The sequence below is a fragment of the Tenrec ecaudatus genome, chromosome 6, assembly GCF_050624435.1.
Source record: "Tenrec ecaudatus isolate mTenEca1 chromosome 6, mTenEca1.hap1, whole genome shotgun sequence".
Lineage (NCBI taxonomy): Eukaryota > Metazoa > Chordata > Mammalia > Afrosoricida > Tenrecidae > Tenrec > Tenrec ecaudatus.
The window spans coordinates 165,634,110-165,661,068 of NC_134535.1; the positions used below are offsets into that span (position 1 = coordinate 165,634,110).

Here is a 26,959-nt window from a genome sequence, read left to right on the forward strand (position 1 = left end):
AGCTATTTCCACCCCCTCAAGGAGTAAAATCAGTGAAATAGATAAGTTAGATATGTATCAAAGGAATAAGAGGGGTATCACTAAAGTAGTGACGTCAGTAATGAGTTTATAATCTGAATTTTTGTCTTCATTATACACAATAAAATGAAATGACCAATTCCAATGCCATTATTTTGGGAAAGCTAACAGCCTATGAGGACCTGGTTAACAATAGATGGATGTGTATCACAGTAGATCTACGGAAAGTAGGACCAAGATGACTCTTTTTTTGTATGTAGAAGCCACACCAAAGAAGAAACTTTCTTTGCAACTACATGCCTACTCACATCAGATTTTAAAAAATGGTGAAACATTGTATACTAGCTGTCAAACCACTAAGAGTATGGCCTTAACTTGTTAAACTAGTTAACATATAACTAACTATCCTAGATATTTATTTCTAATAATAAGAAAGTTCTTAACTCTCAAACTTGGCCTCATCAGCCAATCTAAATGTAATTCTTTTCTGTAAAGAAGTTATGGGGATTTAGTTAAATAAAATTTATAAATGGAATATTCAAGACTTGATGCATAGTCTGTTCACCTGATGTTACCTTCCCCAGTCAGTTTCCTATTTTCTGAAATCTCCTTTATCTATAGAATATGCTCAATAAAGACTTTTTGAGGAATGCATAGGAGAAGTGGGATCTTAATACTTTTTTAATATTGGTAATTCAATGGAATTAGGTTATGTGGTATCATAACTACAACTTTTAAATAAAGTGTACATGTCATCCCCTTGTCTCATCTAGAACAAATGAGCAAGAGTGGAATAAGGAATTACAAGTTCTTACAAAAGTCAGACAGGGCTTCCCCTCCCTGACTCATTAGCTTTAAACTTTCCAAGGAAATGTGTATTCAAAATTATAGTAAACATTAAAGAAGAAATATTACTTACTTTGGAAAAATTCGTGTAGCAGCATTGCATTAAAACAAAAAATATGATTAAAAATAAAACATTACATCTTTATCAATATTACCTCCTGCGAGACTAGTGTACATGCAACCCAGGTCTTCAGAGGCTGCTAAATTTTCCAATTCTGATTATAAAGTGATTGCTAAGTTGGGGTTCATTATTAATTTAGTGAGATCCACCTCCCACTCCTTTGAACGCTATTGATATAAATAATGTAATTCTGAACATTAAGACACGATTCAGTCCACAACAAAGTATGTGATATCTGACATTTTCTTCAGTTTACAATTTTTATTCTCTTTAGGTCTTTTGGGATGTCACTCTATAACAAAGTAATGACATCTGATGTTTTATTAACATTACAATTTTATTTAATAGTTCTTTTAAAAGCTGAAGCTTATTACTTTAAGCCCTTTTTGACGAGGTTATGATCTAGCAAACTTTTATTTTTGATTGCATTGTTCCTGTTAGTTTCTAATGAGCAGAGTTTGGTTCATGGTGGCTTTATATAACAGCATTTCCTAATTGCAGAACTCTATCCGAAAGTGTTCTGTTGTGACCCCTAAAGTTTTCCTTGGATACATTTGGGAAGGTCAGAAGTGTGGAAGTGCTGGGGACGCCTGTTGAACCTGGGTGACCCTTTTGGTATTTGCAGGGTTATTGGAAAACTTTCTAGCATCACCACAACCCACAAGCTGCCACCGTCTAACAAGTGACAAGCAAGAAGGGGGTAGTCTACACCCCCTCCCCAAGTGGTAGAGAAATGTTTAGCTCTATGTTTTGGTGCCCATCTTATTGACTTCAGAGAATTAAATATGTTGAAAAAATTATATTTAACCAATGTTGTCTGGCTTATATTGTCAGAAAGGACCCATAAATAAAACAAAACTGTTTGATGCCAAGCATGCTTTGTACATTGCTGGTGTTGCATGTAATGCAAACCAGGCAATTTTTAATTCAAGAATTACCAGGACTTCATCTGGGCGTTATTGCTGCTCCCGTGACTGTGCCCCAGAGAGCCGATCCCTGTGTTTTGATTGCGGTGGGAGGAGTGGCAGACCCATCCACTCATAGGAGCTGCTCCTATTTTCATTTTGATAAAATTGTCTTAAATATCGGAATCATGATTCAGTTACATTTTATAAGCAGAAATGCTGTCTGGCTGTGACCCACATGGTCAGCAGTTCAAAATCATTACCAGCTCTGTGGGAGGAAGACTGGGCTTTCTACTCCCATAAACAATTAGTCTCAGAAATCCAGAGGGGGTCAGCATTGACTTGGTGGTAGTGAGAGGTTCTTTCAGACATTTTCATACATAATTGTGATTTTATGAATTTTCATCCTTCACTTGTAAAGATTTATTGCATCAGAGAATTATAAGTAGTACATTGTTGTGGATTCATGCAGTACCATACTTACTTAAAAATAAAAGGTGAAAAACTATCCTGCATGTAATTTTTATATGACCATATAATGATCATAGTTCATTTCATAACATCCTTCATGGCATCGTTAATTTTATAATTGCTGTGACTTACAACATGTCGTAAGTAGGATGAACCACTTAAGACTGTTCTGTTCATTATATGATTAATGATAGGTACTAGATAAGTTTACATGTCATGTTTCCAAACCACACACCTCCCCTCACACATGCATGCACACACGAAGCCCTGTTTGCATAGTGGGTCCATGTTGAGCTGGGATTTTGCAGGTCAGCAGCAGCTTGAAACCACCAGCCACACCGCAAGAGACATGCAGAGCTTTCTGCTCCTAGAAGGAGTTTCAGTTTTGAAACACCTGGGCAATCCTGCCATGTCCTACAGTCCCTGAAGCAGCATCACCTCCATGACCTTGAGAAGAACCCCGCCCCCAAGCACATCATGATTATATGACCTACTTAGAGACAGTGATGAAGAGTCATAATAATGAAAACTACAAAAGCAGACAGGATTCGATTTATGCCATTAAATGGGAATGCCTTCATCATTCATAGAGAACCTGTGTAACATTGTGTAAGTCTTCCCTATCCTGGAAATAAGGGGGTCCACAGTTTTAACAATACTGGTAATAAAATCTTGAAAACCATACCTGAAAGATGTTTTGGTATTTAATACACCTTAATATATTAATTTCTCAGATGTATTAGAATGAATTATCTCAAATTTTTTAACTTTTCTGTTCCCTAATGTTCTTGTCCCTAAAATAAAGCGAGACAAAAGTAATTATGATGTTTAATTTTGAAAAAATCCTTTTGTTGGGAGCTCATACAATTCTTCTCATGATCCACACATACATCCTTTGTTTCGAGCACATATGTATATTTGTTGCCATCATCATTCTCAAAACATTTGCCTTCTACTTGAGCCCTTAATATTGGCTGCTCATTTCCCGCCCTCCCCCCTCCACCCTACCTCATGAACCCTTCATAATTCATAAAATATTATTATTTTGTCATATGTTACAGTGTCTGAGAGCTCCTCCTTCCCTCTTCTCTGCTGTCCATCCTCCAGGGAGGAGACTATACCTAGATTCTTGTAATCAGTTCCCCCTTTCTATTCCACATTCCCTCTGCCCTCCAGGCATCGCCATCTCACCACTGGTCCTGAAGCAGTCATCTGTCCTGGATTCCCTATGTTTCTAGTTGCTATCTGTACCAGTGTACATCCTCTGGTCTAGCCAGATTTGTAAGGTAGAATTGGGATCATGATAGTGTGGGGAGGAAGCATTTAAGGACCAGAGGAAAGTTATATGTTTCATCATTGCTACCCTGCACCCTGACTGGTTCATCTCCTCCACACAACTCTCCAATAAGTGGGTGTCCGGTAAGCTATCAATGGGCTTAATGGGCTTTGAATCTCCACTCTGCACCCACCCACATTTACAGTGATATGATTTTTTTGTTCCTTGATGCTTGATATCTGATCCCTTCGACAGCTCGTGGTCACACAGGCTGGTGTGCTTCTTCCATGTGGCCTTTTTGCTTCTCATCTAGATGGCTGCTTGTTTATCTTCAAGCCTTTAAGACCCCAGACACTATATCTTTTGATATCCGGGCACCATCAGCTTTCTTCACCACATTTGCTTATGCACATGTCTGTCTTCAGTGATCATATCAGGAAGGTGTGTATATGATTATCAATTTTAATAATTTCTTTAGGCAGCATTTCCCAAGCCAAACTGCATTTCAGAATAATAAATTTTCTATATTTCTTCAGCATTTATGTGGGGAAGATGATCGCACAATGATGGGTTTTGTTCTTTGGTGTCTGCTACCTGATCCCTTCAACACCTTTTGTTCACTTAGACTTGTGTGCTTCTTCTCTGTGGGCCTTGTTGCTTATGAACTATATGGCTGCTTGTATTCATAAGTAAGTGATGGTGCCTGGCTATTACGAGATTTAGCGTCTGGGGACTTAAAAGCTTGAAAGTAAACAAGTGGCCATCTAACCCAGAAGCAACAAAGCCCGCATGGAAGCAGCACACAAACATGTGTGATCATGAGGGCTGAGGGGACCAGGTTTCAAGCAACAAAGGTGAGGGTGGGAGGGAATCATATCAACATGAATGAGGGGGGCGCATGGTGGGGACCCAATGCCCATCTGTACACAACTGGCCATCCCTTGCAGAAGGGTAGTGGGGAGGATATGAGTCACTCAGGGTTCAGTGTAGCAATAATGAAACTCACAACCTTCCTCTAGTTCTTAAACGCTTCTTCCCCCCAAATATCATGATCCCAATTCTACCTTGCAAACCTGGTTAGACCAGAGGATGCACACCAGTGCAGATGGGATCTGGAAACACTGGGAATCTAGGACAGATGAACCCCTCAGGACCAATGGTGAGGGTGGCAATACCGAGAGGGAAGTGGGGCTAGAAAGGGGGAATCAATCTCGGGGATCTACATATGACCTCCTCTCTGGGGCACGGGCAATAGGAAAGTGGGTGAAGGGAGATGCCGGGCAGTGTAAGATAAGATAAAATAATATAATAATTTATAAATTATTAAGGGTTCATGAAGGAGGGGGGAGCAGAGAGGCAGGGGAAGGGGATAAAAGGAAAATGAGTTGATTCCAGGAACCCAAGCAGAAGGCAAATTTTGAGAATGATGAGGGCACTGAATGTATAAGTGAGCTTTACACAAGCGATGTAGGTATTGATTGTGCTAAGAGTTGAGCCCTAATAAAATGATTTTTTAAATTTTCTATTATTTCCTACTAAGACCTATGGAAAAGAGATGCAAAAATAAACTACATTAACAAAAAAAGAAGAAGTTTGTACATAGGAATTGTGTATAATTGCCTATAAACAATTGGACATAAATAAATCATAAAATAATTTATTTTAAAAGTATTCTATTTAAATGTCATTACCAAGATAGTTTTGTAAGGATTTACTTATTACATGATATAACTGCCTCATTAACTTTGCAGTGCATGCCTTCCAATGAGCTAATGGTCTACCATAAATCTTTACGTGTTTTTTCAGGTACCTCTAGTGAGCGCTGTGATTTTGAATTCGATCTTTGTTCCTGGGAGCAAGAACAGAATGACGACTTGGACTGGAATTTGAAAGCCAGTAGCATCCCCACTGCAGGCACAGAACCAGCTGCGGATCACACCTTACTGAATTCATCTGGCCATTACATCTTTATAAAGAGCCTGTTTCCTCAGCAGCCCATGACAGAAGCCAGAATTTCAAGCCCTGTCATAAGCAAGAGAAGCAAAAACTGCAAGGTATGGGACATGGGAAAATATTCTGAGTGATTTCTGACAGATACAGTCAAATTCAGAAAATAGAAGGCCCCAAACAGACCAAAGATGAGCTAGAATTTTTTATTGCTCCTTTAAAAAAAATCATTTTATTGGGGACTCACACAACACGTATTACAATCCATACATACATGTGTTGTGTCAAGCCCATTTGTACATTTGTTGCCATCATCATTTTCCAAACATTTTCTTTCTACTTGAGCCCTTGGTAGCAGCTCCTCATTTTTCTTTTCTCTCCCCACACCCTCCTCCCTTATGATTCCTTGATAATTTATAAATTATTATTATTTTGTCATGTCTAACACTGTCCAACGTTTCCCTTCACCTATGTTTCTGTTGTCTATCCCCCAGGGAGGAGGGTATATGTAGATCCTTGTGATCAGGTGCCCCTTTCCACCCCACCTTCTCTCCACCCTCCCAGTATCACCACTCTCACCACTGGTCTTGAAGGGATCATCTATCTTGGATTCCCTGTGTTTCCAGCTCCCATCTGTACCAGTGTACATCCTCTGGTCTGAGCTAGAATATTTTGACATAAGATGTATGAGAAAGGAAGAATAAGGGTTAAAGAGAAGACCTGGTAGAACCATGGAAGAATCTATACTGTTGTTAGAAACTAAGAGTAACACAAAAGATGTAACATATGCATTGCTGGCCTCTCAAGTAGTTGGTGACTTAGTGGACTTATGAAAATTTCAGCAGCAGGAAAAAAATCACATGTTAGTAGTGTACAGTTAAATATCTCTAGAAAGGATCATTATAGGGATGGTTAGGGCTAAAATAAAATAGTTAAAGAAATATTCAAGGAAAAAGCAAGACTGAGCTTGGCCCTAAGAGTATAGAAGAATTTCTATAGGCAGGGAGATAAAAGTTTTTGTTATTAACTGATGGGAATTGTGTTTAAAAAGCATCCTTAGTGCTAGAAGGATAAATTGTGTTTTAAGGATATTTGTGCAAGGTAGATTTATATGGTTGCTAAACATAAAAATTCTCTACTTTTATTTGTTTGCTTGGTAGTTTTTTATGTTCTAAAGTATTTCCTAGCTGGGCTAGGAATTAAATTTAGCTTGATGTTAAATATAAATCAAGTGCTCCGAGTATAATGTATAAGAACTTTGTATAGATAAATAAATTTGTCATTTATTTATACTTAATCTGAAAAAGGTCAACAGTTAAAGTTTGTTTCCTTTTTTTAAAAATCCATTGCTATTGAGTCAATTTCAACCAGAGTGGCCCTATGAAAAATTGCTGAGGCTGTAAATATTGAGGGAAGCAGAAAGCCTGGCCTTTCTCTCGATGGGCAGCAGCAAGTTGAACGACCTCCCTTGTAGTTAGCAGTCTACTGCTTCCCTAGAGCCTACCCAATGCATCTTGACCGGCATGTTCCCCAGTCTGTGAACACAGGAAGGAAACCTATTTGCAGGAAGGAAGTTGCTAGATGACCATACAATCAAGCGGGGGCACGACAAGACTGAAACCTTCATCAGTTCCAAATGAGAATATTCTGGAGTACATATCTCCATGTAGGCATTTACCCCTGAGAAGAAGACATTTTGAATCTTTGGTCAAAGGCTCCCCGGTTGTCCTTGCCTTCGATAGAGTTGCATGTTCATCTTTTGTTTTGTGTTTTTACTGACCAACCTTCAGCATACCATCACTGTCAGTCTCGCTAAATATTGAAGTTGTAGTCTAACTTAAAAGTTTTTATATCTCATAGCTGAGCTCTCACAGGGTAATCTCATCTTCCTTGTCTATTTTGAAAATTTGAATGACAGTGGATATTTTCCGCAAGGGAGTGATGTGATCGGACCAGGGTTTTAGAGAGATAACTGGGTTGTCAATCTAACACATAAAGAGAAAAGCCCACATCTCTTTCTCTCATCTGCTGGCCAAGCAGACTGGAGAACTCTGATAGAAACAGCCTCTAGGAAGAGTCATTGTGTACTTTTCAATGAAGAATTTGGAAAAGTCTTTCAAGATGGCAGAAATGATAGGAAAAAATTAGCTCTGGAAAAGCTGAATTGGTGAATGGTTACCCCAAAGTGCTGGCTCATAAATGTATAGGTGCCTGGGGGTAAACTAACAGAGGATTAAAGCCATTTAATATATTCCTGGATTATTGCTTAACGGCTAGAAGAGAGAGAGAAAAATGCTCTTGTAGCCCTATCCACACAGGGCTATAGTTGACTGCTTTAAAACAAAAATATTAGGGAATAGTAAAAGAAAAAGTAGATTACAACAAAACCTACTGGCATAGAATCCATTAAGCCTCATTAGTGACCCTGTGTGAGGTTTCTGATATGTAAATATGGGAGGCAGCTTCATCATCCTCCCAAGGTGTGGCTCGTGGTTTTGAACCAGACTTTGGGTTACCATATCCCGGTGCTTATCTCACAGTATCACTAGAGCTCCTTCAAAGAACGAGTAAAGTGGGTTCTTAAAAAGGATGTGCTGAAAAGAATATAGATCGAAGACACTGCACTCAGACGGGAAACATGAACCATGATTTGGATTGCTGTCTTTATTTCCTTTATCATACATGAACAGAGTCTGGTTGTTGGAACCTTAAAATTTCTTGTACTTTTTGATTAGTAGAATCAATAACATAGTTCAAACTTAAGCATAGAACAGGAGTAACAGAAATTTAAAATATCTTCTTACACTTAAATTTCTGTCAACAAGCATACATTGAAAACATATCATTTCAATCAGGTTTGCAAGCCTAGCTGTTCAGATTGTTCTTGGTCTTTCTTCAAGTCCACTTGCTTCATCTCTCCCTGTAGATGTCTATCTTTAGACCTCATCCTGTCTCCCCCCCGCCCCCATAGGTCCCCTCTCAAATGTCACCATGACAGTGAGATCTTCTATTTTAAAACTAAGCCCAAAGGGCTCTGTACTCCATTCCCAGCTTTTTACATCTTGGTGTAATGCGACCATAACAAAGCACCACAAAGAAAGTGGCTTGGAAAGACACATGTCAATTTTCATAGCCTGTAGCAGTCCAAAATCAGCACGATGTTCTTTCTCTTTTACAAAAGTTCTAGCCTTGTCCCTTTCAACAGGGACACGGGATTAAACCTTGTAGACAGACGTTCACATGCTGCCCTCCCATGTGCTACCCTCTTCCATGTCTGTTTTCTATTTAAAATATACCATCTCTCTGCTGTGGCTTGATAACTTAAAAATTAAAAAAAAAAAAGGATGACCAATTTTTCCAAGAAAGGTCCCATTTTCAGGTGCAGGAATGGAATTTCAGTATCCCCTTGTGGAGGAGTACACCCTCCCATCCATCCCACAGCGTTTGACTTCTTACATACTTCAGTCATCTCCTTTTCATTGCTTTCCCCCCACAAGGATGTCAGCCCCATGAATGTTTGTTTGCTTCGTTTCCTACTACATCTCCAATGCAAATCAGCATGCCCAGCATATCCTAGGTGGTTAACAATATATCCTGGATGACTACGTAAACCAACAACGCAAGCCCACTGCCATCTAGTCACTAAATAATACTGTGCCAACAGTCTCAGCTATGCTGAAATGATGTACTTTTCTTTCCTGCCCTAGAAAGGTGACATGTGTTCCTTTCCTCCCTGGCCAGGCCCTTGTATAGCAATTGACAGTGAGACCTCTCCACCTTTGACGTGTCACTTGCTGTGAGCACACTTTTGTCCTTGCTCCTATGTTGATTGTTTCCTTCTCTCCCTTTGATCTACTCTCCAAGCATCGAAAACCACAAATAGGCTCATGTGACCTCAGAGAAATGAGAGGTGATTATTAGTTAGGCTGCTTTCCTTTCCAGACTTGGTGACTTCACCTTAAAAGTCCTCATGAAAATATGCAGAAAAATCACACTCATGAAAATGTCGAATTTTAAGACAAAAACTTTCATCATAAATAGCAAATTATAGAGAAGAAATACATTTTAGTTCAACAGAGTCATAAAATATATTAAAATATTTTTAGTATTCTATGCAGGCAAATACCTATGGACGGGATTAACTTATTTCTCTGTCGTGTTCATGAACCAATTTGTACTGATCACACTGCCAGTGAAGACAGTCACCCAGCTTTTGGTTCTTCCTCAAACTGACTGCTTCTCAGCTAGAGTTGGCGTTGCTGAGGGTAAAGGTGGAAGGAAACTGAAATCTCTTGGGACAGAGTACAGCTGCCCCCTGTGATTTCTGAGGCTGTAACTCTTTATGCAGGCTGCCCTTCCCCCACCCCCATCACTCTTGGTGCAGCTAGTGCATTTGAATTGCTACCCTTGAGGTTAGCAGCTCAACACTTAGACCACGGCACCCCCCGGGATCCTTAAATAGAGTGATACTTAGTTGTTTCACCGTTTACATAATTGGTATCAATATTTTCTATATTCTCAAATAATTGAAAGTATATAAATGGTACTGAATTCTTTTTATACTAAAATTTTTAAATTCACTCTTAGCGTCCTCATTTATATGTACAACATATTTTTGTTAAGTCTTCAGAAACAAATGAACCTCCCAGGTGTATTCTGTAGCTGTGACATTAAAAATGGTAATAGTCAAATCTATTTGATAGGATGGGAGACTTCTATTGTAGGAAAATACAATAAATCTCTTGTATGTTTCTTAAAAACAAAATTTTATCAAAACTGTATGTTTTGTTTTATAGAAATTCACTCATGTGAGAATTTGGTAAAACAATATAAAATAGATGATTTAGAATATAAAATTTATTTTTAAATTGAATAAATTAATTTTTATCAAATATATTTCTTCTGTCTATATTGTCTTCATAGCACTTGCTTACTTTCTTAAAAGTAAAATCAAAACACACTAAATTTTACATATTTTGAGTCTATATTTCAATATCTATCTCTATATATCTAAGACAACCATGAGAATTTCAAATTAATTTTAATCATAGAAAGCAAATTAAACATTAAACATGAAGTATATAAATTCCCATTTGACTTCTGAGCTTTTATATCTAGCCACTTTCTTTCAAAATGTTGAAGTTTGGGGGTTTTTTTCAACTAAAGATTTGATCCAGCTCTATTTTCACTGGTTCCTATTCTTTTGAACATCTGGGTGAGAATAACGAAATATGCCTGGAAGAAATGTCAAAAAATTAATGATGGATGCTTTACTTAATGAATATTTATGATATAGATTGAATACAAAGAAGCAAGGTAAGGTCATGCTGAGAATGATTGAGTCTCTCATATAAAAGTATTTCCATCAGGTAACCAGAGTGACCTCCCAAATTTCAAGAAAATCATTTATTTCCCTTGACCTTGTAGAATACCTTTCAGGAGAGAAAATAAAATTCGGTCATTTTTTTGAGGAACATCTAGGTGTGTGGGAGGGGCCCAGATAGAGACGGATGAAGGGCAAGTTCACATGCAAGAAGCCCTGACTTCCAGTGAAAGCGTTTCTTTGAAGAATTCAGCACTAAGCTGAATTCATGTTGCCTTAGCATCTGGTTATATCATCAAGTAATCTCTGTGAAAAAGAGGTTGTACATGTTAAACTTAGGGTCTCGTTCCAAAAATGGCCCCTAGAAAATGGAGAGGTATCTCGTATAACACACAACAACATCTGCTTCATCTTTGAAGCACAATTAAAAGCTAAACTTAGAGTGGAAAAAAATTTGACCACTCTTGATGAACTTCAAGGGATCCAGGCAGAATGGTGCCCTGTGGTTGGCTGTCATTCTGTCTGATGCCTTTTGGAGCTGCCCAAGAGACTGGTCCTAGACCACTTTGTTTCTTGGGCTAATAAATTGTATGATACAGGTTTCCACAGACCCGAGGACGATTCACAATGGTCAGAGAACTCGTTTTGAAAAGGTTTATCGCTAGAAGAAACATTGGTGGATCTTGGAATAATCATTGAATAATTTCATCCAGCTAGGCCATTTGGATAGAATTACTTTACACAGCACATCCATTCTTAGTTGATGTTTTTAAAGTCATGCTTTGCACGTGTTGTTTACAAGCATTTCTTAGCTCTCCTTTTTATTTTCTGGAGTGTAAAACACATGACTGCTAGTGCTTTGAAATGTCATTTTCCTGTATGAAGATAAGCCAACATTACTCTTTCCCCTCACTTATATATGACAAGACAGAAGCTTTATCCAAGGCTCAAAATTCATATTATTCCTAAACTTGGCTAATCTTTCTCTCAGATTTTTCCCATTCTGTGAAATAAGCATTAAAACTCAGTAAACACCATCTTTGAAGCAATAGCCCTAAAAATAATTTTTACTCTGTGAAAAGGTCCCATGGCTGCTCTTCTGAAGCCTGTTTTTTAACTTTAAGTAAAAGTTGGATAGTGTTTTTTCTGTATAAAGTAACCCTGAGAATCTTATAGACCAAGAGTTTCAAGTACAAGGATACAGTGGGTATACAAGAAAATATCCTACTATTTGAAATAAAGTGATTTGAGTTTTGTGAGAGTTAAAAAGAGGTTCTTTGGTCCAGTATGTGTTAATTTATAAACATTTTTATGTAATTCATCGTTATTTGATTACATACCATCTTCCCACTTATCCATGCCACTCTGTCGTGATGATGTTCCAATTACCAGGTGGGTTAGAGGAAAACTCACCATTAAATGAATATGGAGGATGATCAAATCAGATCACAAAATGGAGAAGCACGTGATTACAGGCCCATCAAATGGCATCATACACAACTGCTCATCCCCTGAGATTCATGGTTCAGACAGGTTCACATACTTTAACCTTACACACTGGCATTTGTTAGTAGTAATATATGTTTAAAAAAATGATTTTTGAAGCCATATGTGACCCTTTCTGGTCCCAAAGATGATTACCGAAAGGCAAAGGTCTGACATGCCCTATTCTCCAACCTTCCTACCCATCCTGACACCAACCATTCCAACCTAGGTCACCTTATTTTCCCCATACACTACTTGTCTGCTGCATTCAATAAGTCATTGCAGTGGTCTCAGAGAACTCACAGGCAGTATGCACAATTATGGATTAATTAGGGAAGCTAACAGGTTGCAATCAATGTGATTAAAGCTCAGGCTACAGTTATTCAGACAGGATAGTTTCTTCTCTGCCATGTCCTCAGGCAGGCCACTCTCTTGCCCTCAGACTCATACCCTGACCTGGGTCCTGCCAGGGTAGTGTTGCAAAGTTCTTTTACGGCTGCCAATAAATACCTAAAGGGTATGCTACTTCACTACAAACCTCAACTCAAAAGCACCAGCTCTAGTTCCATGGGTCAGCAAACCTATCTCTCTCAATTAAGTGCTAAGAGACAACCTACTCCACAAGCCAGCCTCCATGCCAGAAACACGTGACTTTATTTCCTCTGGAGGCTCAGAAGTCAACCATTCTGTCTCATGCTCTGTGTCCTGGTTTTGCTCTTGCTCCTGCACTTCTGCCACTCCTGTGGAGTCACAGCTGAATTCTGGATCCAAGGCATTCAATTTGTAGGGAACTTAAGCTCTGAAGGATATGTTCCACTCCTGGCTCTTCACTTTCATTAACAGTAAAACCCTCTCTTCTGCTTCTTCAGTTCTTGATTTTATTCCCCACAGGGTGGCAATCACAGTTAGCAATCACTTGCAGATGAATCAGGCAGTCCAATCAGTATCTTCCTCTCCTTTTTACCCAGACCTACCAGGAGAATGAAGAGTGTTTGATGGGACTAATAAAGACAATGGATAGAAGATACATAATAATTGACTGCATTTCAATATGGAAAACATTTCATTAGTTTTTTTACTATTGCCATAAATGTGAAATATTTAGTAATGAGATAGTCAATAAATGAACCCTACTTTTAGACGTCACAGCAAGAAAGTAAGCCCTGATCAATGTTTTATTTTTCTTTTCCACTAACATGTTGCTAGATTTTTACTGTACCATCTGCCACATAAACAACACAATCCGAGAATGGCCTAATTTGACCCAGTGTTAGGGTGTTCACAGAGCAATAGAATATAGAGACATCATTTTCCATCTGGAATATCTTAATGAGCAGATGGAAGCATGACATACTTGAAAAAAAAAGAATTGGACTAATTATGTGTAACCTCCCCCTTCTTACATACAGATCATCTTTCACTATCATATGTACGGCAATGGCATTGGAGCACTTGTCCTGAGCCAGGTATCAGTCACAAACCAAAGGAAGGTTCTACTTAACCTCACCGGAGAGCGAGGGAATTTCTGGCAGAGGAAGGAGCTCTCACTGTTTGGTGATGAAGACTTCCAACTCAAATTTGAAGGCAGAGTTGGGAAAGGGCACCGAGGTGATATTGCCCTTGATGACATTGTGCTCACCAGAAACTGTCTAAGACTCCGGTCCAATAAAGAGGAGCCAGCAGTACCTCTCCCAACAGGTATGTTTTTACGTTGGATTTTCTGGTCTCAAAAAGTGGGAAGTGGGAAGGAAAAAATGAAACAAATAGAAGGACATAAACATTTAGCGATTCACAGCTTTTGTATAGGAAAGTAGAGTATTTTTAATCCAATAAAGTATCATTCTAGCCTTTACTCTCACCAAAATGCCTTCCAAATTTCATCCAGGCTTCCCTACCTTTACCAGAGCCTGAGTTCACTGTTTCATCATCTGGACCATGAATAGAAGCAAGCATGCCATTGTTTGAATTACAATTCAGAAATAAATCCTTAGCACAGATCTATTCCCCATTAATAAGCATTAGAAATCGAAGAATGGAGTTATTAAATTTTAATTAGACCCTATTATGTTTGTGCAATTTATTGCTTCAGGCTCATTCCAATTGGAATGCTTGAACTTATATTTTGCATTAACTCAGAGGATGGACAATGATTGTATATACTTTTAACCTAAAACACCTTTTGGTCATGTACCTAATGAATTATATTAAAATGTTGTGTTGGCAGGTGTTAAATAGCAGCAATTGTATAAGTAGTAAGAATGGCAAGCCCCATTTTCAATCCCCACAATATATTCGAGGCATGAAATGAAAATATAGAATGAGCTACTGAAATGACAAATGAACAAATTTTCCCGGTCAAAAAATGCAGATATTATTATATAGATCAATAAAACACACCAAGAGTTTATTAGTGAAAGAACATTGTAATTTACTTAGTATCTAAATTATATTTCTCTTAATTAAAGAGAACAAGGATACTTTATTAAGAATGATTTGTATGTTGTAGCTATTAATATAGTGGGTGAAATGGAGAACATCATCATTTTCCATTTATTTCTAAGTAAGTTTAAATTGGGTTAAGAGGAAATTTCTAGAAAAATATTTTAAAGTTTATACTTAATTAAACAGGTTTTTTTGATGTGTTTTTCTAGCATTTCATACAATTTTACAGACAAAAACTGACATTTAGTAAATGTGTTGAGGGGTGAATATACTCACTTAGATTTAATGAAATGTTTTCAAGACGAATCAACTTCCTTGAGAAAGACTAATTTCCTTCTGGAGAGCGTCTTTGGTTGGCAGCCATACCACACCCTCTGCAGCCTAACCTTCTTGATAGTAATTTTTTATCATTAACCATTTTATCAGTACAGTTTTCAAAAGTTTCATAGCTCTCTTAGCTGTGATGCTTATGTTCAATTGCAACAAATGGAAAATAAGTGCCCATGGAGTTACTTTTTCTATAAATTATTTGAAGAACCTCTCACTGAGTCTCCAGAAATTAAAATCATATAAATGACTCTTGGTAAAAATTTAAAATGATCTTATGGCGCCTGTATAGCGAGGAAACAAATAGTGTGTTGAACCATTTTAACGTGTGTTGAATGCATATTAAGTAGCTTGCAAAATGAGTAAAGCTGAGTTCTTAATATCAACAATCCAATCTTGTTTGAATATGGGAATATAAAACCTGTGAAATTATGGAAGAAATCAAAATATTTAAAACTTCCATAAGTAAAATTAAAATGAATCTACAGAGCAGTGCCAATTGGACATTACTTATGCAATGAACCTTGTATTTAACATATAGTAATAATGCAGGAGCTGTTAAGGTGTCCGTATACTAGTTGAAGTATAGAATTACAAATTTTGATGAACAGAATTTGATTAAGAATCTGTGTCTTCAAGAACCATCCAATATGATAAGGAGAATAAGGAAAATATGCCCCCCCAAAATCTATTGTTAATACTTAACTGACAGGCAAACAAATATTTATTATTTTCTAGAGTAGATTTTAAAAATCTCCATTTGAGGGCAATTTCTTTGAGACTTATGGTATATACAGGTGACTCTGGGTTCATTATCATACCCTCTATTGGAGTCCATGAGACGGAATGACACTTTCAGTTTCAGAATGAACAGGAGCAAGTCTCAGCACCACTCAGCTTGGATGAGCATAGGGAGGACCACATGGTATCAGGATGATATGTGTTTTGCTGAGCAAACAATGGGCTGTAGGCAGGTGACGGGTGGATTCCAGCACCACCTGAAGCTGGACCATGTAGATACTATTTCAAAGGGAATACGGATCTTAACTGGGGAAGACCTATGTGTTACTGTTTGTTTCAATCTTTTACCCACAAAATGAACACACATTAAACATATAAGTGCTCTTAGAAAACAAAACAAAAAATGTAACAATGCATTAATATACAAAGAATCAGAAAGAAGATAAAGCATCAACTCATACAATACCTCATATAGTACAACTTCATAGGAATGATTGCAACAGAAAGATTCCAACAGGAAAGAGTTATCAGCTTTCTTTATTCTTGATAATGTTCTGAAAATAGTTTCATAGCTCTCTTAGCTGTGATGCTCATGTTCAATTGCAGCAAATGGAAAATAAGTACATATGGATTTTTTTCTATAAATTATTTGAAGAACCTCTCACTGAGTCTCCAGAAATTAAAATAACACACTGTATTTGGTTCAAGGAACTCTGGGTTGTATAGCACACAGTGGCCCTATAGGGTAGAGGAGAATGGCTCCTGTGGGTTTCTAAGACTGTTAGTATTTGTAGGAGTAGAAAGCCTCATCATTCTCCAGAGGAGAGGCTGCTGGTTTCGAACTGTGGACCTAGTGTTTCCAAGGGAGAAAACACCCGGTGATCCTCTGCAAAAGCCACATCAGCTCAGTGCCATCAAGTTGATTCCTGTTCATAGGGACACTACAAGACAGACTAGAGCTGCCCCTGTGGGATAGTACATTTCATGGGAGTACGAAGCCTCATCTTTCTCCTGCAGCACAGCTGGTGGCCTTGCAGTTTTCAGCCCGGTGTGTAACCCATGACACCACCAGAGCTCCCACGGGAGGGAGGCTTGCTTTGTCATATGGGGTTGCTCGGAGTTGGAATCCAGAATTCTTTTTTCTTAGTCATAATTTTATTTTACTTTATTTCCAAAACCATTTTATTGGGAACTAATACAGATATCATACCATTCAGTCTCAGCAAACTGTATTGTGCTTGAACTATGAAACTATCCTGAAAAACATTGACTTTGTTCTGAGTTCCTTTTAAGAGAAAGCTTTAAAATTTTTAGTTTATTTTTGGTGGACGTCTCAGGGAGTATCCTGTGTTGAAATTTTAAGAAAACAGTTTCATGTGATCTCCACGAAACTTAGTGCAGAATAGTGCAGGGAGAGCATGGATGTTCAATAGAAATATAATGTGCATCACAGATGTAAGCCACCTATATTATTCTTAATTTCATGCTATCTTTTGAACCCAATGTATATTGGACACTCAAATGCATCTCACTGTAGATTAACTGTATTTTAAGTGTTTGATAGATACAGGGGGCAAAGGGTTCCAGAGCTGGGTGGGGAGTACGGGGCATGAAGTGAATATTCTATGCCATCTTCTGGGCCTCCTCAAACTGAGGTCCTATTAGGAGAGCTAATATTTGTGAATTCTCCATATCTTCAGTCTCAATGTTTTTCAAGTATAAAAATGTACTCCAAGACTAAATAAGAAAGTATAGACACTATGTACTAGTAGGTTAGGTGATTCCTTGCTCTGAGCCTCAGTTTCCTTATCAATCAAGTGGAGAGAATATCACCTAGTCCTTACATTATAAGAGAAATAAATGAGATAATTGCCTACACAATTGACCGAGCCTAATGTCTGGCATGAGCCGGTCATTCATTCAGTAACAATTATTTCGTTTTGCATGAATCTATAATGTGGACATCTTTCCCTACATTCTTCATATGGTGTACACATTCAAAAGTTAATTCTACTATTTTCATTTATTAAAAGTATATTCTACAGCCAGTTTGACCAAACTAATTTTCTTGTGGAGATCACAAACATATAATTATTTTGCATTTCATTATAATAATTCATTTTTATAATTTATTGCAAACACCTCTACTTAAATCTGATTGGTGTCTTGAGCATTGTCTGCATGTGCACACGTGTGTGTGTGCGCCTCTGCATGTGTCTATGTGTAACTTTGAAATGCTTAATGATTCTTAATTTATCGTTACCAATGAAACACTTCATCATCTTGAACCCTTCACAGATTGAACGAGAGTAAATAGCATCATGAGCAGGAGCAACATCTATTAAACTTTTGGAAATGAGTCTCGTTCATGCAGACCTTTCATCTTCATGTTCATGTGCACAGGACAACAGCTCCATCAAGTATAGCTTAAAATAGGAAGAACAAGAGGAGGCAACTTATATACTTGGGAAGATGCAATTGAGTTGAATCTGGAATCAGTCATTTTAATTAGTCGAAATAGACCCAGGGCTTTATTAGCAAAAGTAATATTAAATTACTACTGAGTCACTAGAAGTCATATTTAAGAGCTTATTTCAATGGCAATTTGGTTAATTGCTAAATGATGAAGGATGAAATTAATTATTTAATGAATTTTAATAAGAAAAGAAAACCGAGACTGCTTTAAATGCCCATATGTAAATTAAGCCACTATCTTATTTTCTGCAATATTGGCAGATATTAATAAGTATACTGAGTATCAAGTCTTTCTTTCAAAAATACCCATCGCTACTATGCAATGGGGGTTAGTCACTCGATCTTGTTGGGTTTATGACTATTGCTTTCAATAAAAAACTGTATTTAAGTCACGGAGGGCTCAGTTGATTAATGTCCCTTCAAGGATGCCCCTAGCCTTGAAAATCCTAGCAGTCGTTCACTTATTGGTGAGAATGCTGGTCTTCAAACTCCGATGGAATCTAGAGTTAGGGACATCTGACAGATTGTCCTTCACTGCATCAGTTAGTGGACCCCTGTACTTGTGCATACAATTTAAAAAATCATTTTATTCGGGGCTCGTACAACTCTTGTCACACTCCATACATACATCCATTCTGTCAAGCACATTTGTATATGTGTTGCCATCATCATTTTCAAAATATTTGCTTTCTACTTGAGCCCTTGGTATCAGTTCTTCATTTTTCCCGTTCCTTTCCTGCTCCCCCTCCCTCATGAACCCTTGATAATTTATAAATTATTATTATTTTGTCATGTCTTACACTGTCCGATGTCTCCCTTTTTCCACTTTTCTTTGTCCATCCTCCAGGGAGGAGGTTGTATGTAGATCCTTGTAATCGGGTCCCACTTTGTACCCCACCTTCCCTCCACCCTTCCTGTATTGCCACTCTCACCACTGGTTCTGATGGGATCACCTGTCCTGGATTCCCTTGTGTTTCCAGTTCCTATCTGTAACAGAGTACATCCTCTAGTCTAGTCAGATTTGTAAGGTAGAATTGGGATCATGATAGTGGGAGGAAGAAAGCATTTAAAAACTAGTGGAAAGTTGTATGCTTCATTGTTGCTACATTGCATCCTGACTGGCTCATTTCCTCCCCACAACCCTCATTAAGGGGGTGTCCAGTTGCCGCCTACAGATGGGCTTTGAGTCTCCAATCTTCTCTCCCCCTCATTTACAATGATATGATTTTTTGTTCTTTGATGCCTGATACCTGATCCCTTCAACACCTCATGGTCACACAGGCTGGTGTCCTTCTTCCATGATGCATACAATTTTGTACACTTGTTTAATGGGTCCTAAGTGCAGGTGTTCTAAGATTTAAAAAACAGAACTTGGGATTAGGCTCTGCTCATTTCCTGTGAGGTGTCTCTATTTGTTTTCTTATCGTCCCTAAAAGTGGGACTTTCTATATCTATGTCTCAGGAATTTGATAAAGTAGCTGAACTGATAATATAGCACACCGCGAACAATGATTGACTGTGAAAAGTTGGCTAATTTGTATTACTTTCCTTTTACCCCCGTCTCCCCTCTTCCCTTCTGGGGAGATTAGGAATTAAAACTGTATATAAGATAAACTATTTTAAAACCATATTGTGCACTTGCCGTCCCCCCCCCCCGCCTTCTGCCTGTTTCATCTGTTACTCAAAGAAAGAATGCAGACCTCATTCATTTCTCATGTCTCATCCAAGAAAAGTCCTTATAAAACCGCAAACTATCTAATCTCTAAATCTGGCAGTCTTATGTACGACTAATTGTAAGACATGGAAAATTGTCACAAGGAAGATGTAGAGGAAGAATTGACATAGAAGCTATTGGTATAGGAGAAAACAAAAAAGAAATTAAAGCGACTTAATGTGACCCTTGTCAAATGATACCGGGATTCACAGATACTGATAATTGGTTGGGTCAAATCTAAGTGGATAATATGATAGAAATGGGGTTTCAATTCCCAGGGCTCCTGGAATGCAAGTATTTCTCCTTAACCTGATTTTTGGCCTGTGTATATTGCAAAATAAGTACTTATAACACTCAATGCCATTAGAATATTTTAAGCACAATATTGTCCAAGGAAAGCATGAAGTGCTAGATAGTGCTCTTTGGAAGACACCAGAGAATGGTAACAAAGATGTTCATGATGGATATTGTTGCACTAAGAAGAGTGGTATAGCATCACATCCATTACTGCTTTATCCACTTGTCCTGAATATGATTCTTCATATATAGTCATGTTGTGTCTGACAATTAATAGTGAATTATTCTAGAGGTTGACAAAGTATATTGAAGAAAGTGGTGGAAGGAAAGCAAAGCAGAGGGAAGACTGGGAGGGGAGAGAGGGACAAAAAGAGGGGCTAATACCAAGGGCTCAAGCAGAAAGGAGATCTTTTGAAAATAACAATGGTAACATGTACAAATGTGTTCAATACAACTGATGCATGGATGGTTACAAGAGCTGTAGGAACCCCCAATCAAATAATTTATTGATAAAAAGACAGAGATTCATTTTACCAAAAGTTAAAAAAAGAAGGAATTTACAGCAGAGAATTTAAGGGAGAAAAATCACTTTCATAAAGGAGAGCTAGCTTTTAAGAGGGAGATTAGAACAATCTGGAGGAGAAAACAAGGGGACTGACAGTTCCAGGGACCTGGGAGACAGGGAGGTTGGAGGAAAGGAAATGGTGTTAACAAACCCAGGGACAAGGGAACAACAAGTGAGCCAAATGGGTGGTGAGGTGGGTGTGGGAGGCCTGGTAGGGTGTGATCAAGGGTAATGTAACTGAGAGGAATTGCTGAAACACTAATGACGACTTTGCATGATAGTGGGACAAGAGGAAAGTCAAGGAAATAGAGGAAATAACTAGGAGGCAAAGGTCATTTATAGAGGTCAAAATACAGGCATTTATATATGTAAATATATTTATATGTGAGGATGGGGCACTAGATCTATGTTCAAATATGTATAGGTTGAGTATTAAGGTAGCAGATGAACATTGGGCCTCCACTCAAGTACCCCCTAAATGCAAGAATACTTTGTTCTTTTAAGGTGGTATTCCATGATGCACACCTTCCCACACAATTGCTGAAGTTAAAGTGAGTGCATTAGCAAATGGGGTGAAGGAAGTTGATGGAGCCCGGCTGTCAAATGGTATAGTGTCTAGTGTCTTAAAGACTTGAAGGTAAACAAGTGGCTGTCTAGCTTAGAAGCAACAAAGCCCACATGGAAGAAGCATAGCAGCCTGTGTGATTACAAGGTGCCGAAAAGATCAGTTATCAGGCATCAAAGAAGAAAAAATCATATCATTGTGTGCTCACCTCCCTGATACAATTGCTAAAGACAAATGGGTGCATAAGCAAATGTGGTGAAGAAAGCTGATGGTGCCCAGCTATCAAAAGATAGAGTGTCTGGGTTCTTAAAGGCTTGAAGGTAAACAAGTGGCCATCTAGCTAGGAAGCAACAAAGCCCACATGGAAGAAGCACACCAGCCTGTGTGACCATGAAGTTTTGAAGGGATCAGGTATCAGTCATCAAAGAACAAAAAATCGTATCATTGTGAATGAGGTGGAGTACAGAGTGGAGACCCAAAGCCCATCTGTAGGCAACTGGACATCCCCTTACAGAAGGGTCGCAGTGATTAGAGGAGCCAGTCGGGGTGCAGTGTAGCAACGATGAAACATACAGCTTTCCTCTAGTTCCTAAATGCTTCCTCCCCACCCCCAATCATGATCCCAATTCTACCTTACAAATTTGGCTATACCAGAGGATGTACACTGACTGGTACAGATAGGAACTGGAAACACAGGGAATCCATGACAGATGATTCCCACAGGGAATCCATGACAGATGGTGAGAGTGGTGATACAGGGAGGGTAGAGGGAAGGTGGGGTAGAAAGAGGGAACCGATTACAAGGATCTACATATAACCTCCTCCCTGGGGGATGGACAACAAAAAAGTGGGTGAAGGGAGACATCGGGCAGTGTAAGATATAACAAAATAATAATTTATAAATTATCAAGGGTTCATAAGGGAGGAGGGAGGAGGGACAGGGGAGGGAGGGGGACAAATGAGTAGCTGATGCCAGGGGCTTATGTGGAGAGCAAATATTTTGAGAATGCTGAGGGTAACGAATGTACAAATATTCTTTATACAATTGATATATGTATGGATTGTGATGAGTTGTATGAGCCCCCAATAAAATTATTTTTTTAAAGGGGAGAATAAAAAGAAACCGTAGAAGATGGAGACATGTTTCTTAGAATCATTTTTTTCAACTGCATTGGTTCAGGGAAACATGTAATTATAAGTTTATAATAGTAAAGATTCAAAAGTCCAGCTAAAGGAACCAATGGGCTGCCCTGGCTTAAAAGAATTTAAATCTCCTGCAAAGTCAATGATAAACATGGCTTTGGTCTAATGAATGTATGAATGCTTTAACTATGTTTCAATTGTGTTTTTGGCATGTGGTTGTAAGTGGTTGGTAGATAACTAATGCAGGGTAATTATTGCCACTTCAAACCATTTGCTAAAAAATCATCATGACTCTTAGTGACCCAGTAGGACAGAGAACTTCCCTATAGGGCTTGCAAGTCCAGAATCTTTACAGAAGTAGACTCCATGTCCTACACTTATGGATTCCACGGACTAACTTTCAGTTAGCAGTCACCAAGAGCTTAACTTGTACAGCACGCTGGCTTCTTAAAGAACAGAGGGCAACTCGGCTCTAAAACATAGCACCCAAAGCAGCACTGCTGCTTCTCAAGATTGTGCTGTAAATAAGGGGGACACGCATTTTGAGGAACACTAAGGAAAGTGGGAGAGAACTTCTCCGAGTTCCCATATCCAGTGGGGCAGCATGGGTGGTATATTTGGCCAGTACTTGGACTTGCGACTCTTAAGACCTAAAAGACCCTTCGTTTTCCCTAGTGCTACCTAGGCCTACAGAAACACAATCTGATTTCTGCTCATGGACATAAGGATTCGCAACTAAACTCACCAGCCATTCCTCTTCATTTTAAATCGAGAAAAATTTCCTGAACCCTCCTTTTATTTCATGAAAAGTTCTTGCAAAAACCCTTTCCTTGTCTCATAAGAACTAGATATATATTTTTAATATGGCAGGTGTTTTCTTTTAATTGTTTTATTAGGGGCTCATAAGTCTCTTATCACAATCCACACATACATCAATTGTGTAAAGCACATTTGTACATTCGTTGCCCTCATCATTCTCAAATCATTTGCTCTCCACTTAAGCCCCTGGCATCAGGTCCTCATTTTTCCCCTCACTCCCCTCTCCCCCCTTTCTCATGAGCCCTTGATAATTTATAAATTATTATTTTGTCATATCTTGCCCTGTCCGACGTCTCCCTTCACCCACTTTTCTGTTGTCCGTCCCCCAGGGAGGAGGTCGCATGTAGATCCTAGTAAACGGTACCCTCTTTCCAACCCACTCTCCCTCTACATTCTCAGTATCGTGACTCACACCACTGGTCCTGAAGGGATTATCTGCCCTATCCATATCAATGTACATCCTCTGGTCTAACCAGACTTGCAAGGTAGAATTCAGATCATGATAGTCGCGGGGGTGGAGGGAGGGGGAGCATTTAGGAACTAGAGGGAAGTTGTATTTTTCATCATTGCTACATTGCACCCTGACTGGCTCGTCTCTTCTCTGAGACCGCTCTGCAAGGGGATCTCCAGTGGCCGACAAATCACACTGAGGTGGTAAGGATAAGATCATATTAGTATAAAGACAAAATTACAAATCCTGTGTGAGAAGGTGAAGATCCCCAGAAGCCAGGGAAGGAATTTCTGTCATGGAACATCTAAGAGAAACTTTCACCTAGAACCAATTCAGGTCTTATCTCTAGGGAGGTCAACTGGCCAAGTATCCAGTTCTATCCAGCATAAACCAGATGGCAATGGCCTCTGCCCGGTAGTAAGGCTGCTCGAGACTCTTGCCTTTAGCCAGAGCAGATCTGCCAGCGGCTCGGTCTGACGAGATCCTGTGCAGGTGGGTTTTGAGCACCCACAGCCCCCCATAGCCTTCTGCAAATTGTGTTCATAATTTTAGCTCTGATATGTTTCTCTTCACCATATTCAAATTTTGTAATTGTCTTTGGATCCCTCAAGCTGGTGTGCTTTTGCTGTGTGGACGTAGTCAAGAGTTTTGCACAAATTAATTACAAACACATAAGCATGTGCCTTTGAATAAACAAATTGTAAGTTCCATTCATGCGCTCGTAGCTGTGACAGCAATCTATTTGCTCATCAACGGCCATTCTGTTCTTCCTTCTTGTCGGTGTGTAACCCCTGATGTTTGTATAGACGCTTAGCAGAGTAAACACTTGGTCTTCTTTGTAGCATGTTTAGCTGTGATTAAATTATATAGAGGAAATTACCATGTTTTCAAGGCCCCAACCCACTGTGGTGGAGTTGATTCTCACTCATAGTACCCTGCAACTGGCTTCGGTGGTTTCCTCAGTCCATGGGAGCTGCAGCCAGACACGCTCGTCTTTCTCCCACAGTGGGACTGTTGGTTTGAGGGGCTGACATTGCAGATAGTGCTTCAATGCTTACCTGACAGTGCCAGGCACATACTACTGCCATCCAGCCAATTCTGACACATATATGCCCTTTAGGACAAGCTAGAACTGCTCCCATGGGTATTCAAGGCCATCACTTTGTATACAAGCAGAACGTCTCGTCTGTCGCTCCTTGGCACTATCTCTGCATTTAGGTTGCTTGTGTTTGCGTGCATTTTCAAAGGGTTGCCATCCAACTAAGGATCCACCTTATCCTACTTGGTTCCCTGGATTCCCCATCCAAAGACTGTCCCAGTCAGAGTTTCAGCTTCTGCTAGGATTCTGCAGTAGGGTGGGTCAAAAGCTGCCTCAGTGTTGCCTACATCTACTTTGTGTCTACAAGCAGACAATGAGACATCATTTGGAGCCATTCTTTTTTGCATGATACCCTATTTGTAACCATTTCTGATCAGGCTTTAAGCCAAAAATATCAAGTACTGAGCCAGTTGTTTATTTTTATAACCTAATTATCAACTCCAGTGTAGCCATCCACCCCTGCTATACTTCAATTTCTTATGCCACTCAGAGTAGAGTTGCCACTTGGTCTTCTAAGGCTGTGCTCTTTCATTGGGTCATTCTTCACAAGGTGATACTCAAATTATTACTGTGTGCTATAGGTTACAAAGAAGCCCTGGCGGTATAGTGGTTATGTGTTGGACTGCAATCCACAAGGTTTGCAGTTCTAAACCACCAGTGGTACCATGGGGGGAAAATGAAGCTTTCTGCTTTCATAAAAAATTATGGTCTCAGAAACCTACAGCGGTGGTTCTACCTTAGCCTGTAGGGTCTTCATGGTTCAGAATTGACTTGATGGCAGTGGGTTTGTTTGTTTGTTTTTACTAATATGTTTACTCACATGGTGAATGGTTTTTCATTTTCCAAACTACATCAGCTCATAAAAATAATAAAGATTTAAAGGATGTGTAGAAGTAGCCACAAAGATAGCAGATCAAAGCATTTCCAGTACAGGAAACTCCTAGGCAGAGGCACTTAAATAGCAGGTCCCTGGAATAAGTAAAGGAGTGGCCACTGTAGTTGGAGGAGAATTGGGGAATCAGAAGGGATTGGGTAAGAGCTCAGCAAGGAAGAGAATGTCGGCGGCTTTAGTAAGGACTTTTGTCGCTAATTGGACTGAAATGAAGAATTACTGCAGGTTTTAGAAAAGGAGGGCACGATCGGATTTCCTTTAGAAAACATCACTCTGGCTATAGTGCAGTATTCCCCAAATGGGAAGTAAACTCCTGGGGGGGGGTGCTCTAAAGATTCAGGGGGCTGCAAAAGCCGTACTTACATCTTGTGCTGAATTATGGAATATAATACAAAAGTTTTTCATTATCAGGGAAGTGCCGAGTCATTATTTATTTATTTATTTTTATTTTGAAAAGTAGGAGGGCAGACGAAAAATGTTTGGGAACCTATGTCACAGTGTGCAGAATAGCTTGAGAGATTACCAGGGCACAGAGAGCAAGGCTAGTTAGAGCGGGGAGCAGAAGAGGTTGAAGAAGAAAGAGGAGAAGAAAGGGGGAAATGGAAGGAAGGAAGGAAGGAAGGAAGGAAGGAAGGAAGGAAGGAAGGAAGGAAGGAAGGAAGGAAGGGAGGGAGGGAGGGAGGGAGGGAGGGAGAGAAAAAGAAAAAAGAAAAGTTTCAGAGCATTTCATGTTCACAGGTGAGGAGATGAGCGAGAAACAGTAAAAGAAAGACATGGAGAGACTGTTGTGAAGGAACAAGAGCAGTTGTGTCCTGAAAATCAAGACAAAAGGGAGCAACAACGTGAAACAGGGTTTTTGTTAAATGCTGGGATGATTGGAATGAAATGACATTTGAAACTGAATCATTAGAGAGAGCAATGTAGAAGGCTTCTGTGAACTTGAGTGCACTTTTGTGTAGGATGTATTTTCCTCGTCAACTTTGAAATCCCACCCATCTAGCCACCCACCCCCAGATACTGAGAGAACGTAAGAAGAA

At 39.1% G+C, this 26,959-nt stretch overlaps 1 protein-coding gene across 1 annotated transcript in view; it reads left to right on the plus strand.

Moving 5' to 3' along the window:
• MALRD1 (MAM and LDL receptor class A domain containing 1) overlaps positions 1-26,959 on the plus strand; it is an 836,583-nt gene that overhangs the window by 350,318 nt on the left and 459,306 nt on the right. The window contains exons 25-26 of the mRNA XM_075553413.1: positions 5,444-5,691; positions 13,802-14,090. Coding sequence (XP_075409528.1) covers positions 5,444-5,691; positions 13,802-14,090 — 537 coding nt within the window. The remainder of the gene's footprint in view (positions 1-5,443; positions 5,692-13,801; positions 14,091-26,959) is intronic.